General features: G+C 41.3%; 2 protein-coding genes and 1 long non-coding RNA gene across 4 annotated transcripts in view; 1 reads left to right on the forward strand and 2 right to left on the reverse strand.

The window, feature by feature from the left end:
* Window positions 1-19,151, reverse strand: LOC110692086 (protein STRICTOSIDINE SYNTHASE-LIKE 10-like). The gene is made up of 3 exons (XM_021869070.1): window positions 19,066-19,151; window positions 17,235-17,333; window positions 1-538 (listed from the first exon to the last, which is right to left on the reverse strand). Exons 1-3 carry the CDS (start codon window positions 19,149-19,151, stop codon window positions 103-105), a joined length of 621 nt encoding a protein of 206 aa, XP_021724762.1. The 3' UTR covers window positions 1-102.
* On the forward strand, window positions 5,197-6,190 carry LOC110692143. The gene is made up of 3 exons (XR_002505399.1): window positions 5,197-5,237; window positions 5,387-5,443; window positions 6,059-6,190. It is a non-coding gene; the product is annotated as an uncharacterized LOC110692143 (long non-coding RNA).
* The window catches only part of LOC110692144 (elongation factor G-2, mitochondrial-like), a 14,391-nt gene continuing 12,475 nt past the window's right edge, over window positions 18,546-20,461 (reverse strand). Inside the window, exons 16-20 of one of the 2 annotated variants that reach the window (XR_002505400.1) lie at window positions 20,159-20,259; window positions 20,008-20,068; window positions 19,344-19,397; window positions 19,066-19,264; window positions 18,546-18,883 (exon numbers count right to left, since the gene is read on the reverse strand). Coding sequence is in view for 1 of the 2 variants with exons in the window: in XM_021869145.1 (XP_021724837.1) it covers window positions 19,157-19,264; window positions 19,344-19,397; window positions 20,008-20,068; window positions 20,159-20,259 (324 nt within the window). In the remaining variant the exon portion in view is untranslated. Of the gene's footprint in view, window positions 19,265-19,343; window positions 19,398-20,007; window positions 20,069-20,158; window positions 20,260-20,461 lie in introns of both variants that reach the window. The other variant, XM_021869145.1, reaches the window with a different exon arrangement.

Genomic DNA, 20,461 nt, shown 5'->3' on the forward strand with positions numbered 1-20,461 from the left:
TGCGCACATTAGCTGCCCTGTTTTATTTAAAAGTTTACGAATGCAATTTTACAAACATTTTTTTTTCTATATATAACCCAAAAGTAGGCTTACAAACAATATTTAGCTAGTGTAGATAATATATTTTTGAATAACAGAACCTATCCACAACTTATTGTGAATTTCATTCACATCACTACAATCTACTATATCATTTGTATGTAAACTTTCTAGTATCATTCCACCCTCGTTGATTTTAATAGGTTTAGTCGGGTTTTGCGCGATCCAAAAATCTCCATAAGCGTTTCGATTGATGATATCTGGTCGTCCTGTAAGTTTCATAAACACTTCGGTTATTCCGGCTTTTGGACTGGTTAGCCAGTACCTTAGCACTTGATATAGAGTTGTTTCCGCAACAAATATGAAGTCTTTGTTCTTGCTCAAACCTACTCCGTTTGCGAATGATAAACCTCTAACTAACACGGTCACACGTATCGTGTTTGGGTTATACTTCATCAATCTTCCACTTCGATCTTTCATATCTATTTCCCGAAATTCCCTATGAATGATTATATATTAACAGTGGCGGACCCAGGAATTTCCGACTGGTCAGTCACAATCGATAATCAAATATGTAAAAAAAAAATTTTACCAAACAACCAAATAATAGTACTAAAAAATACATCCAAATATTCAAACAATACAAAATACAACCAATAGGCAGCATCCTTTTCCACACTATACTCAAGCCAAGTCCAAGTACCAAACCACTTAGCACAAAAGCGACGGTTTTTGCCAAAAATAGAAGTTTGAGGAAATACAAAGTCTTTGGGCTGACAAGGCTTTCTTTGAATGTAAATTCTTCTCACTAAATCTCTATCATCTTTATGAAATTCACTCATCTTACTCCTCTTTCCTGGATCTTGGAATGCATTTTCTCTTCATTCTGAAATTACAAGACTAAAATTAACAAACTAATAACTAACAAGCTAATAAACACCCTAACTATTGTTCTCCGTGTAATAACAGTTTAAACAATTTACAGCAACAATCACAAGAAAAAACTTAAGAATGATTTAAGGTTTATGTAACCACAATTCAGACACAATGTTTTACAATTTCTGAATCCGCCTAGTCTATACGGAACTTCCAGCCGAATATGCGACTAGCACCACTAACCAGTCCACACTGTAATCTAATTATAAATTTATAATCCTCCTTACACTAATAGCTGTCTTATACAATGTCCGGCATCACATAAACTAATAAGTTCAATTTAACAGTCAAAACACAAATAATGCAAATTCAATGAACATTCATCGTATATACTAATTTTAAGCAACAAGTAATGCAAATTTGAACAGAAATTCACAAAAAAAAAAAAAAAAAAAAGAATAAATTGATGATTACCTTGCCAGACGGCAGACGCTGATTGAGGCGAGTAGGCGGAGCAGCAGGGCCAGCAGCAGGGCCAGCACTGGAGGCGACGAGGCGTGAGCCGATGAGCGAAGAGGAAGCGTTAACTACAAATCAACCAAATTTTAAACCAAAGTTTAATAAAATTAACTAATTAGACTGAATTAAATTGAAGATAAGAAATTAAAAATAAAAATTAGAAATCAACTTACTAGTGAATTAGCAATTGCGTCGAAGCGATTGCGAAGAGCAGTGACCACGGAGACGGAGCAGGAAAGCATCAAGCAGGCAAGCAGCAGAGGCAGAGCAGGCGACTGGAGGGTGGCTGGGTGGAGGCAGTCTGGTGAAGATGAAGCGAAGAGGAAGTCAAGAGGCGAAGAGGGAAGAGCAGCTGAGGAGGCAGTGGGCTAGGGCTTGAGGAAGTGTCGGGACTTGAAGTTAGATTTTTTTTTTTATTTTTTTTTTTTAAAAAAAACTTAAAATTTTTTTTGGGCCCTGGTGAGTCATTTGACCCACCAGGCACAAGGCCCAGTCCGCCGCTGTATATTAACATAAAAACGGTTTAGTCATTGCAAGTAAAATGACAATAAAAATATGTACAGTATATATATACTTCTCTGAATTATTTTAAATGCAACAATTCTCATTATACACTTATCAATGCGTTACTTCAGTCGTTAATAACTTTTATAATTACTATATATAAATTATAGTAAAATTTAATTTGAATAATCCAACCTTTACGCGATTTATTTTTAATAATCCGACCTTTTGATTATACATGAATAATCCAAGCTTTATATCCTATTCCAATTACCTGTTTTTCAAGTAAATTTTTTTTCTTTTCTTTTCAATTTATAAAAAATAAAGGAAAAATAATAAAAATAAAAACTCTTTCTCTCTCCTCCTCCTAGCCATCCTCCACTTCCCCTCTGCCACCCATGTACTCTTCCCGCCCTTCCCTTTCCTCTCTGCCTTCCTGCTCGATCTCCCCGTCAACCACCCAACCCCGCAATGTGTGGGCTGCGCGAGGGGTTGTAAAATGGAGTGCAATTGGTGGCGCTAGTGAGGGAGCAACGGGGACGATCTATTGCGGCTGCTAGCAATTGCTGCCGGAGGAGGGTAGTAGCGTGATAGGGGAGAGGGTTGCGCGTTACGCTAGTGTAAGGGGAGGGAATTTCGAACGGTGTCGGTGAGAGGGGAGATGGTTTTGGGCGGTGTCGGTGTGTGGTGGGGGTTTCGGGGTGTACCGGTTTCAACGGTGGGGTTTTGGGGGTGTCTGGTTTCGAGGTGGGTTTGTGGCCGGTTTCAGGTGGGTTGTGCCCAGAAAGGCAGGATGGCCGGGAAGAAGGTGGTGAGGGCCATGGTGGCTGGATTTAATGAAGGGACAAATTGGAAAAAAAAAATCAGTTTTTTTAAAAGTAAAAAAAAAAATTAAGATTTAAAAAATTTTAAAATAAAAATATATATGTTTAGACGAATCAAAACGCGACACGTCGTGGCAAGATAACCTAGTGTTGTAGGTTGGTGACCGGTTTGGCCTGATAAATAAATTGAGATATAAAGTTTGGATTATTCATGTATAATCAAAAGGTTAGATTATTTAAAATAAATCGCGTAAAGGTTGGATTATTCAAATCAAATTTTCCTAAATTTTAAGGAAATTTTGAAAAAAAAAAAAAACCTCCTTTTATAAACATTTTTTAAAAAAAAACTCCTTTTAATGTTTTTTTTTTCCGAAATCATACCTTAATCAAAAAAAATTTTGCGAAGTCATACCTTTATGCTGGAAAATGAGGTTTGACCCTTTTTTCCGGCATTGACTACCTCAATCCACCCAAGAAACCACCTCCCTCCCTAGCCCCTCCCACAAAACCACCTTTCCACGGCGTTGACCACCCTAAACCCTCCTCTATAGCCCTAGCTGATTAGGGGATCTTTCCTCGCCACGTGGACCACTTAATCCCTGCCACGTATCCGCTACGTGGACCAACCAGAGACCACCACGTGTCACCTTGTGAGAGGTCCAGGGTGGACCAATTAGGCCACGACACGTGGCTGACAGATAGCCAACCCGGAAACTGGCCTCTAACGACCCAAATTCCTAGGCAAAGCCCAGTCAGTCCTAGGTTTACTGAAACCTAGTGACTGTTCAGCTCCAGGTGGCTAAAGGATCCACCCCAATCACTAGAAACGAGGTCATGACTCTCCTGACAAGTTTCATAGGGGAGATAAATGATCTTATTGATAAAAAGACGGTTGTCCCTACCAAGGAACACTCGGCCAAGAAGCCCTCTCATTCTGGGAGGAATAAGTCGGTCAAAGACCGAGAGGTCACTCCTTACCCTAAACCATGGGAAGGACAGAAGCCCTTGATAAACTTGGCCAGACTTCGGTACCCTGAGCCAGGGAAGAGGATGGTCATCCGGCATGTACAGACGGATGGTTCCAAGAAAACATATTCCAATGCTCGGATGATAATCCAGCAAACCTCAATGAGTTATTCTCAATCAAACCGAGAGGACCAGACAGGCGGCATGTCCGCTCACTCTTGTCCTCAGATGTTCCAGGCAGCCCTGTATGCGCCTCAACAGCCATACATGCCGTATGGAAAACCATATATGCAGCCTACCCTTTTCGGGGGGCAGGCGACACATAATGTGTAATACCCCGTATTTTTGAAAGGTATTTTAGTCTCGTATTTTGACGTATTATTCTAAATTAATTATTTTCTAAAGAGTATTTTAGTTTTGGAGCCAAAATGATATTTAAATTTTGGCGCCTAAATCATTATTTTACAAAACTAATTAAATTGGATAATCCAATAAATGAAACTATTTTATACTTATTTTATAAATAGTATTTTTGATTTCTCAAAATTTAAATAGCTAAACCGAAATTATATTAATTCGGTAGATTAATTAAAATGTATTTTCAGTTTTCATAGAATAAAAATCTAAATTGTTTTAATATTTTTCTAAATTAATTATTTTCATGAAATATATTAATTTTCGGATTTTATACAATAAAAATCTGATTTAATTAATTATTATATGTCAATATTTTCGGCCACCCTAATTATTTAATAAAAATCTTATTTTTATTCTTCAATTATTAATTTTCACAAATAAATTTTATGGGATTATTAATTTTAGGTAAATAAATTATTTTACAAAACCCTTAAATTAACATAGAAGGACCGAAAATATTGAGCAATATTAAGCTCAATATTTTCGGCCACTCGTGAATTTTCTAAATGGTTTTAATTTTTTTTATTAAAATTAAAAATCCTTTAAAATTCCTTATTTCTATTCTTAAATCTAAAATCTCTTGATCTTATTCTATACTTGCACTCCAAGCTCAAAACCTACTAAATAATATTTAATGACCAAATAAAATCTAATATCCTTCCATACATTTAAAACCCTAATTTCTATTCTTTAAAATTTCCATAAATTATACAACCCTAAATTTCTATAAACTCATCACCTAAACACCTATAAATTCTCCCTCATAAATCTCATATTCTTCACACCAAAAACTCAATTCCCTTCTTTTCTTTTACTCTTCTTTTCCCTCAAACTTTTCCTATTTTTCTTTTCCTCTTTTCTAAAAGAAAATCTGCCCGTATATCTTTGGAGCCAATTTTCGGGCACTTTTGGTCAGTTTTTGGATTTTTCTATTTCACAAAAAATTATTCCTCTGAAAAAATCATTGAGTTTAGGCTCAAGAATCACCCAATTCGGAGTTATATCAAAGGCGTTATGACCTCTGCAAGTTCTGCCTATCCTTTCCAACGCAAATTCAATTTCCTTTAATCCTATTCCTTTATTTTCTTCATGGTTAGTTTTCTAAAATATAATTACCTATTTCACAGTTATAATTTTATATTAAAGTATTATTTTTAAAAGAGTTTTATAGTCCATGCACATTAGATTTGGGTTTATGTCTAAAGAGGTTGTGATAACCGTATGGTTATGTTAATTGCAAGGTGTATTCGTGATTGAACTTTGAAAGTGCGAAGTGGTGATTGATATTCGGAATTAAGGTACGTTATTTGGTTTGATACCTTCAAAAGTTGACTATGAAATTATGTTTTAATATAGTTCTTATGAAATTATGTGCCGTATGAAATTATGTTTTACTATATGAAATTGTGTTATATGATAGCTTGAAATTAATTATTTTGGTTAATCAAAGAGGCTTTGAATTGCGATTAAAATTATTAAAAAGGATTGGATTAAAATTGATTTACAGGTTTCTTAATATTCAAGAATAACGGATTTTTTTTTAAAGGTGCTTTTAAGCAATCAATCGATATGGTTATGAATCCCACTTAGGGAATGGATTAGAGAAGGCTATGGACTTTGCATGACCTAGCCTTTCCTCAAGATTGGCCTTTGTTCATAAAGTAAACCACTTGGGGGGTGTGCACACTTAGTGAGGAATTGGTTTTGGAACGTAATCGATTGAGTTTTTAAATTTGTCTTGAAAGAATTGAATTGGAAAAACTCTTACTTGAGTACGGCATTGGAATTCTTATGAATTAAATATAAATGATTTAAATTATGTTTTACTTATCTTACACATAATCTACTTAGCATAATTTGCTAATACGTGCTTTTGTTTTGGCTTTGCCCTGTTTACCATTTATGGTAAGCAGGTGAATGTTTCAGGTGGAAGTTGATTGATGCATACGGGAGTCCACGAGAATTTCACCTAGCTTAGGAAAAGTTGGAGTCGTTTTTGTGTCACAAATTATGAACAAGTTTTATTTAAAGTTTTATTATTAAGAATAAAGAATTTCCGCTGCAAAAGTATTTTAAAGTATAAGCCTTGTGTTATCACGCGGCGGTAATACGCCCCAGTCTATCTCTACGGTATTTATACGTATTTTCTACATATTCCGTAGAGGGAGATTTGGGGGTGTTACATAATGTCCAGCCCTTGGACTGGCAGCTCCAACTGCTAAGACTTGAGGAACAGCCTTCAGCTTTTTCCAAGAAAATAACTGGGTTGCACAGCCGGCTAAGGTGAAGAATGTGTTGGTAGGCACTTATGATGGTACCTGCAACCCAGAAGACCACCTAATGGCATACACCAACCTTATGTATCTTCAAGGGTTGGACGATGCCACATGGTGTAGATGCTTCCCGGCCACGTTGAAGGGCGTCGCCTAGCAATGGTTCGGCAACGTGCCAGCTAGATGCATCAATAATTTCAAGACGCTTGCTATTTGTTCACGTTAAACTTCTCAATGAATATTCCTGCAAAGAAAACAAGTCTTGACTTGGGAGCCATACAGGAGGGAGAGAAGGAAGGGCTACGCTCATATATCAGGCGGTTTAATCTGATGAAAATTCAGATTCAAGAATTGTCTGATGAGGTGGCCTATACAGACTTTTTCAGAGGCCTGAAGGACAGGTCAACCTTCAAGTTCGACCTCATCAGAAAGAGAGTAGCTACCCTCCAAGGGGCACTGATGGAGGCGGACGCCTATATACAGGCAACCGAGCTCTGTAACATCAGTAAGCAGTCAAACTCAAAGAGGTCAGACAAGAGAGAGAGTCGGCCATCGCAGCCGGCTAAGAAAGAAGAAAAGAAAAGAAAAGAAAAGAAGTCTGAGTAGCTGATACTACTGAACAGCCATCCTGGAAGAAAAAGAAAGAAGCAAAGACGTACTTCCCAAAGTACGATTTCAATAAAGATAGTTACTCCATCTTCATGGAGATTAAGGACCAAGTCTCTATTGAGAAGCCGGCCCCCATGAGAGGTTCCGCCAAAATTCGGAACAAAAACAAATACTGCCAATACCATGAGGACATTGGCCACAACACCAACGAATGTTATAGCCTCAACCGTTTGCTGGATCGCCTGGCTGACAAAGGGGTTCTCAAGTCCTATGTTCTGAGGTCCAAAGTTACCCTACAAACTAACACTGGGAAGCCGCCCAAAAAGAAGCCCCACTCTACTAATAGTTCGGATACTGATGAAACTCCGATCTATACAATAGCAGGCGGCTTCTTTGGAGGCGGCCCAACAATCAAGGGTAACAAGGACTACATCAAACAGCTCTACATCAACTCGGTCGACGAGGGACAGGCGTCCAAAGATTCTTTCCCCAAAGTTGTAGTTACTTAGGATGATAGGGGAAAAATCAGAAGGCCGCATGATGACCCTATTATCATCGAATGCAAAGTGGCCAACTAAAGACTTGGCCGAATCCTCATTGACACCAGGATTTTGTCTGTTCTCATCAGTCACAAGTGCCTGACCAAGCTCAGGTACAAGCCCGAGAGTATGAACCAGGTCTCTCATCCCTTAGTGGGATTTGGGGGTGGTGTGGTACATCCGGTAGGTCGAATAGACTTACCTATTCGTCTGGGCGAGAAAGGGGAGGGACGCCACATGGTGGTCCGGTTCTTAGTTGTTGAAGAACTGACGGCCTACAACATGATTTTGGGGCGTCCCACCCTGAATGAATCCAAGGCTATTATCATTCCGTCTCTCATGCTTCTCAAGTTTGAGAGAGATGATGGAATAGTCAGCTCCCTAGGGGGAGACCAGAAGATGGCTAGGGAGTGTTACCTCTCTGATGTCAAGCCCACTATGGTTGCAGCCGGCCCCAGTGGAGAAACTACTGATCTTGACCAAGTCAAGAAAGTCGCGCCTGCTGCAACAGCAGCCGGCAAGAAGAGAAAGGCCAACCAAATGGTGGCCGAGAAAAAAAGACAGGCAATAGCAACCACTGACCAGTTAAAGGCCGGATGAACTCCATCCCCAGCCGGCTGGTGAACACATGGACATCATCCTGGATGACTCTCGTCCTGACCAGGCTGTTAAGGTTGGGACGGCTGCTTTTTCTGAACTTGGTGCAGACTTGCACCACTTGTTAAAAGAATTCAAAGACATCTTTGCCTATGAGGTGGACGAAATGCCAGGCATCAGCTCGGATCTAGTTGTCCACAAGTTTGCTGTGGCTCCCAAAAAGTAGCCGGTAAGGCAAAAGAAGAGGAACCATGGTGAAGAAAGAAATCAGGCGGCAGCCGCCGAGGTGAAGAAATTGTTAGATGCTGGGTTCATTCGGCAATGCTACTTCCCTGATTGGGTTGCCAATGTTGTCCTTGTAAAGAAGTCGAATGGAACCTGGCGTATGTGTGCAGACTACACAGACTTGAACAAGGCATGTCCAAAGGATAGCTATCCTCTCCCAAAGATCGACAGTCTGGTCGACTCTACAGCCGACTATGCCTTGATGAGCTTCATAGACGCCTATTCAGGCTTTCACCAGATACCCTTGTGGAAAAAAGATCAAGAAAAGAAGGCCTTCGTCACTAATCAGGGGATTATTCTGCTATACCGTGATGGCGTTCGGTTTGAAGAATGCGCCTGCTACTTTCTAGAGAATGATTAATACAGTCTTCATTGATCAAATTGGAAGGAATGTGGAGGCGTACATTGCTGATATGATAGTCAAATCCAAACTTTAGACGGACCATCTTTTAGATCTCCAAGAAACATTCTCCACACTCAGGCGACACCAGGTCATACTCAATCCCAAGAAGTGTGTTTTTGGTGTTGAGTCTGGGAAGTTCCTCGAATTTCTAATTGATCAAAAGGGGATAGAGGCCGATCCAAAAAAAATACAGGCGGTCATAGACATGCAATCGCCCTGTACTGTAAAGGAAGTTCAAAAATTAACAGGTTGTCCTGAGGTATTGGGGAGATTCCTTAGTCGGTCAGGCAACAAGTGCCTCTATTTCTTCCAAGCAATCAAGAAGAAGACTATGTTTGAATGGGGGACGAATGCAGAGGCGGCCTTCCAAAAGTTGAAGGAACACTTGCACTATTTGCCTCGTCAGCCCTTTGTCAAAGGAAGTGTTATACATGTACTTGGTCGTCTCTGATCAAGCTCTCAGTGCCGTTCTCCTTACTAAAAGAGATGGCTGCCAGCTCCCCGTCTATTTTATCAGCCATTTTCTAAAAAATGCTGAGTTACGGTACCCCATGGCTGAAAAACTTGGCCTGGCCCTCTTCATGGCAGTTAAGAAGCTGAAACCCTACTTCTTGGCACATCCGGTCGTGGTCTACACTGACCAACCAATCAAGCGGCCACTAACAACCATGGAATCATCCGGTCGAATGATTAAATGAGCAATTGAAATAATGCAAAGCCTAGAAATTACTTTTGAGCCAAGGAAAGCAGTGAAGGGGCAGGCACTTACCGACTTCATTGTTGAAATGACTAGGCCGGCTGATCCACAAAATCCTGACCAAGTCTGGAAGGTATATGTGGACGGGAGCTCCACAATGAACGGTTGTGGTGCAGGCGTCATATTTGTCCACAATGAAGGGGACAAATATGAATATGCACTGCGTTTTAAGTTCCAGGCCTCGAACAATGAGGCAGAATATGAAGCCCTACTAACTGGAATCCGCATGTGTAAGGCGGCTGGGGCAAAGAAAGTGGACGCCTGTTCTGATTCACAATTGATCGTCAGCCAATACCATGGTGACTATGAAGCCACACATCCGGCTATGATCAACTATTTACAGGCGGTCAAAGAAGAGGTTGGGACACTTGATGAATTTCATCTAAGTCAGGTGCCCAGGTCTAAGAACAATCAGGCGGATGCTCTCTTCAAATTAGCATCATCCGCCTCTTATGACACACCAAGATCAGTGTTCTGGGAAGTGATGGAAAAAAGGAGCATCGAAGAGGAACCCGTTGGAGTCCTTGATCGAAGCTCAACCTGGATGGATGGCATGCGGGCATACTTAACAGACGGCACTCTGCCTGATACTTACCCAGAGATGATCATAATGAAAAAGCGTGCATCCAACTTTGAAATTTATAAAGAGGAACTTTTCAAGAAAGGCTATCTTCATTCACTTTTGAAGTGTGTTACCCCAGAAAAGGGCCGAGAGGTCCTCGAAGATTTGCATTCAGGGTTTTGTGCTTCCCACATAGGCGGCAGGACCCTAGCAAAGAGAGCCAAGCAGCATGGCTACTTCTAGCCTACCCTAGAAGCACACGCCATAGAGATGGTGAAAAAATGTGACAAGTGTCAAAGGTTTGGCAAGCTCATCTATCGTCTGGCCACTGACCTGACGGCTATCCATAGCCCAGTACCATTCGCCAAATGGGGCATGGACATTCTGGGTCCATATAAGCCTGCTACAGGCGGACGGAGATATATTTTGGTAGCAATCGACTACTTCACCAAGTGGGTAGAAGCAGAAGCAGTCAAAGTCATTAAAACAAAAGATGTCATCTCCTTTATTTGGAGAAATGTCATCACTCGGTATGGGGTACCCATGTCTATGGTCTTTGACAATGGACCTCAATTTGAAACGCCTGCTCTCAAGAACTGAATGGCAGACCAAGGGATCTCTCACTGTTTTGCATTAGTCGGTCGCCCCCAAGCAAACGGCCAGGTTGAAGCCTTTAACAAGTTAAACTCTGATGGCATCAAAAAGAAGATTGAAAAAGCTGGCGGCCTATGGGCTGACGAGCTATCGCATGTTCTATGGGCCATCAGGACGACTGAAAAAGGGGTGACTGGTGAAACTCCATTTCTCATGGTTTATGGAGCAGAGGTTATTCTGCCTATTGAGCACTAAGAGCCGACTCTTCGAGTCATGCTTTATGACGAAGAAGCTAACTGGGAGGCCATGCGACTAGCATTGGATTCACTTCCAGAACGCAAGGGCAATGCAGCCTTGCGCCATGAGATCTAGCATCTGAGAATGACGAGAGCTTACAATAAAAGAGTGCACAAGCGGCCCCTAAAAGTAGGGGACTTTGTGTTACGAAAAATAGAAACAGTCGGTAGGGCCAACGAACAGGGAAAGCTGACTCCTAATTGGGATGGCCCCTACCAAATCTATGAAGAAGTTAGAGGCGGCACCTACCGCCTGAAAACACCAAACGGAAGGCAGCTAGCCAGAACTTGGAACGTAGACAACTTGAAAAAGTACTACTTCTAGGATTTGTAAATTATTTGTATGTGAAAGCATATCAATAAAATTTGCAATTTATTTTTCAGTTTTTTGCAAGTCTCCTTAGTGGGGCAAGCCGCCTATCCACAGTCGTCCTTATTTCTTTTAATCACTTACTCTCGCATGAGTAAAAATGTTAAGTCTAGACAACTTAGCAAACTGTTCTTCTCTGAACAACCTAACGAGGCCACAGGCCAGATGATCAACCTAAGGCCCATGGTCGGATGATCCTTATGAAATTAAACTAATACGTCTGTCCCAAAAAAGAGCAGGCGTCCGGCGACATCCATCCGGGTGAATTCGTCGCTGAGAGCATCTCCCATTTGGGTAGCACATTGCTCTATAAATCAAAAACAAACAGCCCTACCGAGTGTCTCCAAGACAACCTCGCAATCGTTTGACCTGAGACAAAGATTAACGTACCGCTTTACTGCGAACACGCGGTAGACAGTTAAAATCTAAGTGAGAAACTGCCTGTTATTGCTTGGGACAATATAGTCGGCATAATTTGAGTAAATAGCTAAGCAAAACTTGGCGAAAAAAGAGGTACCATGCGGCCAAAGCCGCCTATTTCTTCTACTCACTCAAATCAAAGTGACAGAGATTGATTAACCCAAAGGGTTAACTCATGGTCACACTGGCAACCTTGGAATGGAACCTAAACGGTGCGAACCAAACCACCTGTTTTTTTTTTTGGCAAACAGACGGTATTCGGCCACTATTCCTTTTAAAGGTTAGCAAGCAGTAACTGCTTGTAAACCTCTAGGCGACTACTACGGCTGAATATTCCAAGCGCCGCCTGTTTCCATACGAGAAACGATCAAAGGCCTAAAAATTATAAACAGAAAAACAACATGCGGCCACGGCCGACTGATTCTTCTATTTACTCAAGTTCAAGTGACGGAGACTGATTAACCTCAAAAGGTTAACTTATAGTCACTCACCCAACCTACAATGGAATCTAAAAGGTACGAATGAAGCCGCCTGTCCTTGTAATAAATAGACGGCATTCGGCCAATATTCCTATTTAGGCTAGCAACACCGTGGAAGCTACTTTGGTTAAAAACATCCAGATTGGCGCCTGTTCTGTACAAGCACCAAGCAGACGGACTATTTGCGATCAATAAAATAAACTAAGTACAAACTTAGTATATTGCGGTTTACTATAAGGCCGAGAGCCGAGTTATGCTAGGTGCTCACCTGGGCAATGGCCGACTGACCGCCTGGTTTGGGGCAATCACTATAGTGATTGATTGACCTAGAATTAGTAATACTCAAAGTATCAAAAATTCCAAGTCAATCAACTCACCTTCGAAAACCAGGTGCTAGTCGCCTAGGGGCAAGAACAGTCAGTATATAAAGCATTCATGAAAACAAGAAGTAAGCTACATACACTTAGCAAAATTCATGAAAAGCAAAATTTCAAAAACTTCAAAATTTGGAGAAACCGGCAAAAACGGTCGGATGTTTAATATTAACAGTCGGCCAGGAGACCGACAAGAAATGTTAAAAATTGAAATTGTCAATAAACCCCGGCCCCTTGGTCGGGTAATGATACAGAACAAGCGGCACACAGGCCGAAGAAAGTTGACATATAAGAAAAATGGGAGTTCAAACAGTTGGAGGACGTTCAGTGTCGGCAGCCGCTTGGTTTGAATCCTCAACCGGCGACTGTTCTTTCTCGGCATCCGCCTCCTCCTGCGGCGGCTCTTCCTCGGCATCCGCCTCCTCCTTATCATCCTCTTCCTGGTCCGACTCCCCGGAAGTGGAGTCAGACGCCTTATCCTCCTCGCCGTCTGCCTGCTCCATGATCTTCTTGTTGTATTGATCAGTACAGGCGGCGAATTGGCTCTCCCATTTTTCATAGCCGGACTCTAGGAAGAGGGCCGCCCAGGTCATCTTCATAATGGTGCAGCAGTTGTCCATCATATCCTGGACAATGGCCATCTTCTCCTCGCCAGCTTTCTCATTAAGCTTTTGGGTGAGGTCAGCCTCTTGATTCTGTAGGCGGCCCTTGAGTTTATTTACCCGGGCGCGGAGTCCCTCGGCTTCCTTGTCCGCCTCCTTGAGAGGCGCCATCTAAGCTTTGAGGTCCTTTACGGACTTCTCCAACTCCAAGATCTTCTTCTTGGCCGCCTCTAAGTCCTTCTTGATCTGCAAAGTGGCGGACGCCTGGTAATACAGTATGTTAGTGGTTAGAATCTCGTTTTGAGCTATCCGGAACATAGCTTTATCAGAATCAGAGGCAGTCATGGCCTTTGCAGCTTTTACCTCTTTGTTCTTTTCGAATATGGGTTTGCGTAGACCATACACTCGCAGCATAGACTGCACTCGACCAAAAACAGTCGTCAGCTACAGGTGACAAAGAAAATATTTAAATAAAAAAAAGAACTTTTTACTAAGTATACCTCGGCAAGGAGAGCCATGATGGCTTCAAGGTTAAGAGTGTCGACTCCCTTAACAGATTCCCTATCCTCAACAGGGATGGCCTTCAGCATGGACTTGGCCATTTGAACCAGGTCCATCTCTTGAGGGGCATTTGCAAAGTAGGCCCTGATTAATACGCGGCGTAAAAACAGAAAGCAAGCCGCCTGATTTCAGAGGAGTTGGTTGCATGATGAAACTTGGGAGATTTGAACAAATTATACCTCTCGCTTCCTCTTTCTCTCTCGGAGGCCGGCTGCTCCCAAGGGTAGCCACAATTCTTCCCCCGCTTTGGGGAGTCCTTCCTTGCCTTTTGGCCGCCTGTCTCCTAGTGTTGCCAAGAGTTGACACATCCCCAGTCGTCTGTTTCCTTGGGGTCTGGCTGGGAAGAGGAGGAAGGTCTGGCTACGTCGCTCTGCAACACAAGTCATTGAGTCATAAACAGGCAACAGATATAAACAAGAAATTGTGCTAAGTTAAAGTAACTCACCCTGGGCGCCTGTTTGGCAGGCGACTCCTCAGTGGACCGCTTGCCCAGAATGGCCGCGCAGATTTGGGCAACTGTTTTCTTGGAGGCCGAGATTTTGTCCATAGCTTTATCTGCAAAGATGAATCAAATGGTTAGACGCTGAATCAACCAAGTCTTTCAAGACACTCTTAACAAACGGTCCACTACCTCTCGGCATCTCCTCGCTAAGGCCGCAGGCGGCCAGATATATCCCATCATATAACCAGTTATACTTTGGGATGTAATTTTGAGGGATGAACTCCCTCACCCCAGTCTTGGGGTGCGCCTGTATATCAACTTTGAAGAGCCCTCGGTCTAGGATCTCTTCTTTTGCTCTTCGAGGAACAGGCGGCAGATCAGATCTGCCTATCAAGTAAGGTGGATCCCTGTTCCACCTATTGAACTTCTTGTTCTTGACCTTGTCAGAGTGAGGGACTATCTAGAAGGTGTTCCTCCAATCGTTCCACTTGTTCTCCTTCCCCATGGTCATCATGTAGCCCTTGTGGCTAGTCAGCTAGAACCAGCCGGTCTCGCTTGTTTTTGGGGTCCGACTGAGGTAGTTCAGTTGAGAAAATGCTTCAAAGCTTGGCTCTACCTCATGCATCTCACAGCCGGAAACATAGCCCAAGATGTTGAACCAAGAGTTTGGGGCTAGTTGCCAGAGACCCAGCTGGTACCCATTGAAAATCCTTTGTACAACCGGATGTAGAGGAAATCTTAAACCAACTTTAATAGCCGCCTAATAGCAGCCAAAACACTCGTCCCTGTAGCTGGACTTCTCTGGCCAGACTATCGTATCCTCGGCATCCGGCACTGTAAGAATATAACCATGACCCATTACATAGTCAGCCCTAAAACTCCCAATCTTTTCAGACATGGCCCTGCGCCTACCTTTAGGAACGTGGCAATAGTAAGGGGCATACACGTCTCTTTGGGTGGCAGTCGGCTCTTCCCATTTCTCTCCTTTTCCCACTTCATGAATTTCTCTCACTGTATGTAGACGAGAGTGCTTCTCGTTAGAGTCGTCAGAGTACCGACTCGAGATGTTGGGCTCAGAGTCATCACTCGAGCTCTCGGGCAAAGCAGCCGCCTGCTCGGATAGATCAATGATAGGAGGGTCATTCTGAACCTCCTCCCTTGATTATGCCAAAATAGAATCACTTGGGGTGCTTGGGACGCCTAGTGGCACGTCCGAGATCTCGCTAACAAACGCATAAAATGAGTCGTCTAAATTTGTTATCCTGGTCGTTCTCTTTGTTCTGGCCATGGTGTCCTGCGCAGACACATAGACAATCGGATTTTGGGGCAGTTCGCAAAGGGTGGTCAGCATGGGGAAGTCGGCACTCCTAGTTCTAAATTCAGCCGTCCCCGGTGACCGGCTAATCCCTAACCTAGGTCGTGCCGTGTGCTTTTGGGCTACCATTTTTGAAAAAAAGAAAAACAAAGAGAAAGGGCAAAAGAGAACAGGCGGCACTCCTAGTTCTAAATTCAGCCGTCCCAGTGACCGGCTGATCACTAACCTAGGTCGTGTCGTGTGCTTTTGAGCTACCATTTTTGAAAAAAAGAAAAACAAAGAGAAAGTGCAAAAGAGAACAGGCGGTTACCTTTGAGTAGAGAAGTCTGAACTTTTGAAAAATCGTGCGACTGAAGAAGCAGGTGGTCTGAGAACAGGCGGTCTAAAAGCAAGCGGCAGTCGTCCAAAATGTCAGAGCAAAAGTCCAAAGTTCTGTCTGAAAAAGTTTCTAGAATGTCCAAATGATTTGGACATCCCCTACTTATAGGGGGGAATTTCAAGGGTAAAAAAAACAAAAAAAAAAAACGGTAAAAACCGTTAGACAATCATAACGGGACACCTGTCACAGGCGCCACGTGGCATGCCACGTCACCCCTGTGAGGGGCAAATGATTAGGGGATCTTTCCCCACCACGTGGACCACTCTGCCACGTGTCCGCTATGTGGACCAACCAGAGTCCACCACGTGTCACCTCGTGAGAGGTCCAGGGTGGACCAATCAGGCCACGACACGTGGCAGACAGATAGCCAACCCGGAAACTGGCCTCTAACGGCCCAAATTCCTAGGCAAAGCCCATTCAGTCCTAGATTTACTGAAACCTAGTACTGGGCACGTTTTCCAACACCCTATAAAAGGGAGATGTTCCCTGTGAGGAACATCATTTAGAAACAATTAATTCACATACACATTAACTCATAATCAGAGAAAGTCAGACACTTGACACCTCGAGCTGAGCAATTGCACATTGCAGATACTCTCTTGGAATCCAAGAGAGACCCTTTACTTTTCGCACTTTACTCCTCAAACACGTTCTAACTTGATCGTCGGAGGCGAAACTTCTACCCACAGGAGTCTCCGTTGTTTTGCAGGTGTCTAGAGGTCGGTCTTGGAATTGTAACTCTCCCGCAGGACATCAAAAAACCCCGAAACACTAGCCACCGTTCTCTCCTCCACTGTCGGCACTAGCGCCCCTAGTCGCGCCCCCCAAACCCTAAATTTACACTCGAAACACCCTAAACCTAGATTTTGCAGGGTGGTGGAAAAGAGGGGGTTCGATTTCATTGGTGGGGATGAGGATGGGAGGTGGTTTTGTGGGTGGAGCTAAGGAGGGGGTAATTTCGTGAATGGGCCTGAGTAGGGGGTGGTTTTGTGGGTGGGGTTGGGGTAGTCAACGCCGGAAAATTTGATTAAGGTATGACTTTGCAAAATTTGATTAAGGTATGACTTTATAAAAAAAATTGATTAAGGTATGACTCCGCAAAAAAAGAAAAAAAAAATTATATATATATAAAAGGAGGTTTACTCAAAAAAAATTGCTTTATAAGGAGGTTTTTTTGCAAAACTTCGAAATTATAAAAATTTAATTTTAATTTTAATATAGTTTATATATACCATCGATGATATTGTGAACTTGAATCAGTGAAATAAACATCACCACTCTTAGAGTCGATATCAAGGTCATTTAGAAAGCGAAATGGTACCCCATCGGCACTAGTACATGATTATTAATAAAAAAAAAAACCGCCTTTACAATCAACCTTCACTAATCCAAAACAGAGAGGTCATGCTTCCGAATCGAGTCTGGGGGGCAAGTTAGAGAGGATATAAGCATGATTATTACTAATATACATTGCTGATTCAAGTAGTATATTGATATATCCTCTCTGTTTCTCATGATTATTTTTATTAATATACTCCGTTTAAAATTCCATGTTATGCACTATATTGTTAGGATCAATCATGATACATAAAATTTATAGTAGTCAAAGTCATGTCTCAACACACATTGCAATAAAAGTGATACTATACAATTATAAGAAAGCAAAGGGAGTAGTAAAATAATTGTATTTCGAAGTCTTAAGTCAAAATTCATGCATAATCTATCACAAATTCATGCAAAGTAGGGCAAGGGAAAAGATTTCATATTAATCATACCAATGATTTGTTTGAGCATGATTTTCAATCGTTAGTATGAGAGTACCCTCAATGATATGAAGGCTTTTGATATGATTGAATGGATAAAATTCCATCCATTTACCGCCAAAACGATGGAAATAACAAATAACGATTTATCTTGGTGTATATAAAGATGTTGTATGATAGGCAAAGGCAATAATAATTCAACAAAATTGCTCTGTGTTTTATTTGCTTCCTAGTTTCCACCCTAATTTAATTAATCAGTAGCACCAGTTGATTTCCAATTAGATATTAACGGTTAATCCCTAGTACCAAAAGTGTAAATACATAATCGTTCACTAGAGAACTTCCAAATGCAAAACAACTTCCCTAGTTTCTGTGCTCCGACCAACAATAGTCTATAGGCAACCAAGTCTCCTGGACAAGCAACAAACTAGCAACCAAAATGTCCGACTTAAACAACAACGTTCTTAGCTTGTGACTGCATAGAATAAGACACCCTAGGTTTGGGTTGGGTCACTGGGTGAACCCTATATATGAGGTGTTACTCTCATTATTTGGTTTCCTAGTCTTGCGTTGGTTTCACTGCCGATTTACTTAAAAATTGCGCATGTTCCTTCAGATGTAGTTTGATTGAAATAAGTGAAAGCTACTAGGCTCCTAGCAGAGGTAAAGGAAATTCAAAGAAAGAAAGATCAAGTGCAGGAGTGAAAGTGTAACGAAAGGCAGGGAAATTGATCTGAAATTGATCAAGACTTGTGGCTGACTTCGCTGCAAACTTAAGATAAAAAGGAAATACTTTGTAGTAAGTTACTTTGTTCTCTCCGGTTTGGTAAATAGTCTTATTCGTGCCAAGATACGCATATAGCTCCTTGGCTATAGCTATAATTCCACAGACTATACAAATATTGTAATATGCTAAACTGTATCCTCGGTTCTTTATTTTACAAAAAGAACAGAGTTTATATTATAACCACACTGTAGTAGACTAGAACTATCAGTCTAAAACAATCCAGAGGATGATGGTGGGTGATGTCTTTTTTCCCAAAGCTAAAGTAAGAGCCAAAAACAAATTATCAGAGAAAGAGGACATAGGGCGTAGGGCGAGTTCTCAGTTTTCCAAACTGCAAATACAGCATCAACTATAATTAACAAAGAATGTGAGCATACAACTATACAAAGAAAATCATCTATCTTTTAGAGGAATGACCCACATTCCTCAAGTATCAGAGGACCCTGGGGTATATCAATCGGCATATTATTCCAGCTACCAAAATCTGTAGTCAGCATAAGACATGAAACTCACCTACATGCTAACTGAATGACTGTTATCTGAGCATCTTGAATATCCAAAAAAAGCGTATCATGTAAAGTTCTCCTTTCCGTTAACATATCTATTACTGTTCGGCTGCCTTTGTGGCCTTATAGTCATTCACCAATTCCATCTGCACATCTTGAGGAACTGCAGAATGTTCTTTGTATTCCATTGAGAATTCACCTTTTCCCTGTGTTGGAGATGAAAGAAGGTTAAATCACAACTACGTGTGTAACAGAAGTGCAGTATACATGGTGAAAAAAGTTAACCTGTGTCATTGAGCGCAGGTCTGTGGAATATCCAAACATCTTGTTCAAAGGGATCTGTAAAGACAGAGAAGAAATAAATTTTCCTATAAATAACTTTCGCACATTGAAAGTGATAACTATTATGTGACACCAAAATACTATCAAGATTAATTAAATTCTTCCCCGTCCCACAGTCAAATTCCTTGTATTTTCTAAGTTGCTCCCTTTTTTCTTTTTTCTTTTTTTTTTTCTTTTAGATAGATGTTGCTCCATTTTAATAATTTTACTTTTCAGTGAAGTTTTTTTAAGTTTCTAACAAAATCCTTCCAGCAAAACTCTACACGGTTTTTTTAGAAAAATCAGTTTGGAGATGGGTAAACAGTTCACTCATACACACCTAATTCACGCAAGTATTAAGTCACCCCCAAAAGCAACGACACAGAACTACTTGCTTTCTATACCACCTGACTCTCATTAACTAATAACATACATGTGACCTACAAATATTCTTGTGACATGCATATGAACTATAATTACTATGAAACGCTGTTTATGCAAAAAAAAAAACGAAGTAAACATGTAACTCGCAAAATAGACACAATCAGCTTTTGCACTGAAACTAAGGACATCATTCTCAGGTCTTACTGAGGTATCCTGTTTTTGATGTGAGAAGAATCGTACTTACATGTGCAATAATAACAGAATCATCACCATCCTGGTCGTTACCAATAATCAGACCTTTTCTCCTATAAAAAATGCAAAAGGAATGCATTAGACTACAAACAGATAGGAAGTCTTCACATAATTAGGATAGCAGATCAACGAAAACCACTTACTTGTTGATATCACCGGTCACAGAACCTTGAAACTCTGATGGTACTTTAACCTCCACCAACATTATTGGTTCTAGTACCACAGGCTTTGCTTTTGTATAGCACTGAAATAAGATGTAAACAACAAAAAAGATCAACACTGGTATACAAGGGGAAGGAGCACTTTTGTTAATGCAAATTAGTTAATTAGAGTAAGCATGAGAGTTTGTTTGAGGGATAGGAAGTCCAGTGTTATTGAGGATATCAGGAAGGGGCATAGCAAGCAGAAATTGTTTTCCATATTAGCTTTTTTGTAGTTTGGAACTG

The sequence above is a fragment of the Chenopodium quinoa genome, unplaced genomic scaffold, assembly GCF_001683475.1.
Source record: "Chenopodium quinoa cultivar QQ74 unplaced genomic scaffold, ASM168347v1, whole genome shotgun sequence".
Taxonomy (NCBI): Eukaryota; Viridiplantae; Streptophyta; class Magnoliopsida; order Caryophyllales; family Amaranthaceae; genus Chenopodium; species Chenopodium quinoa.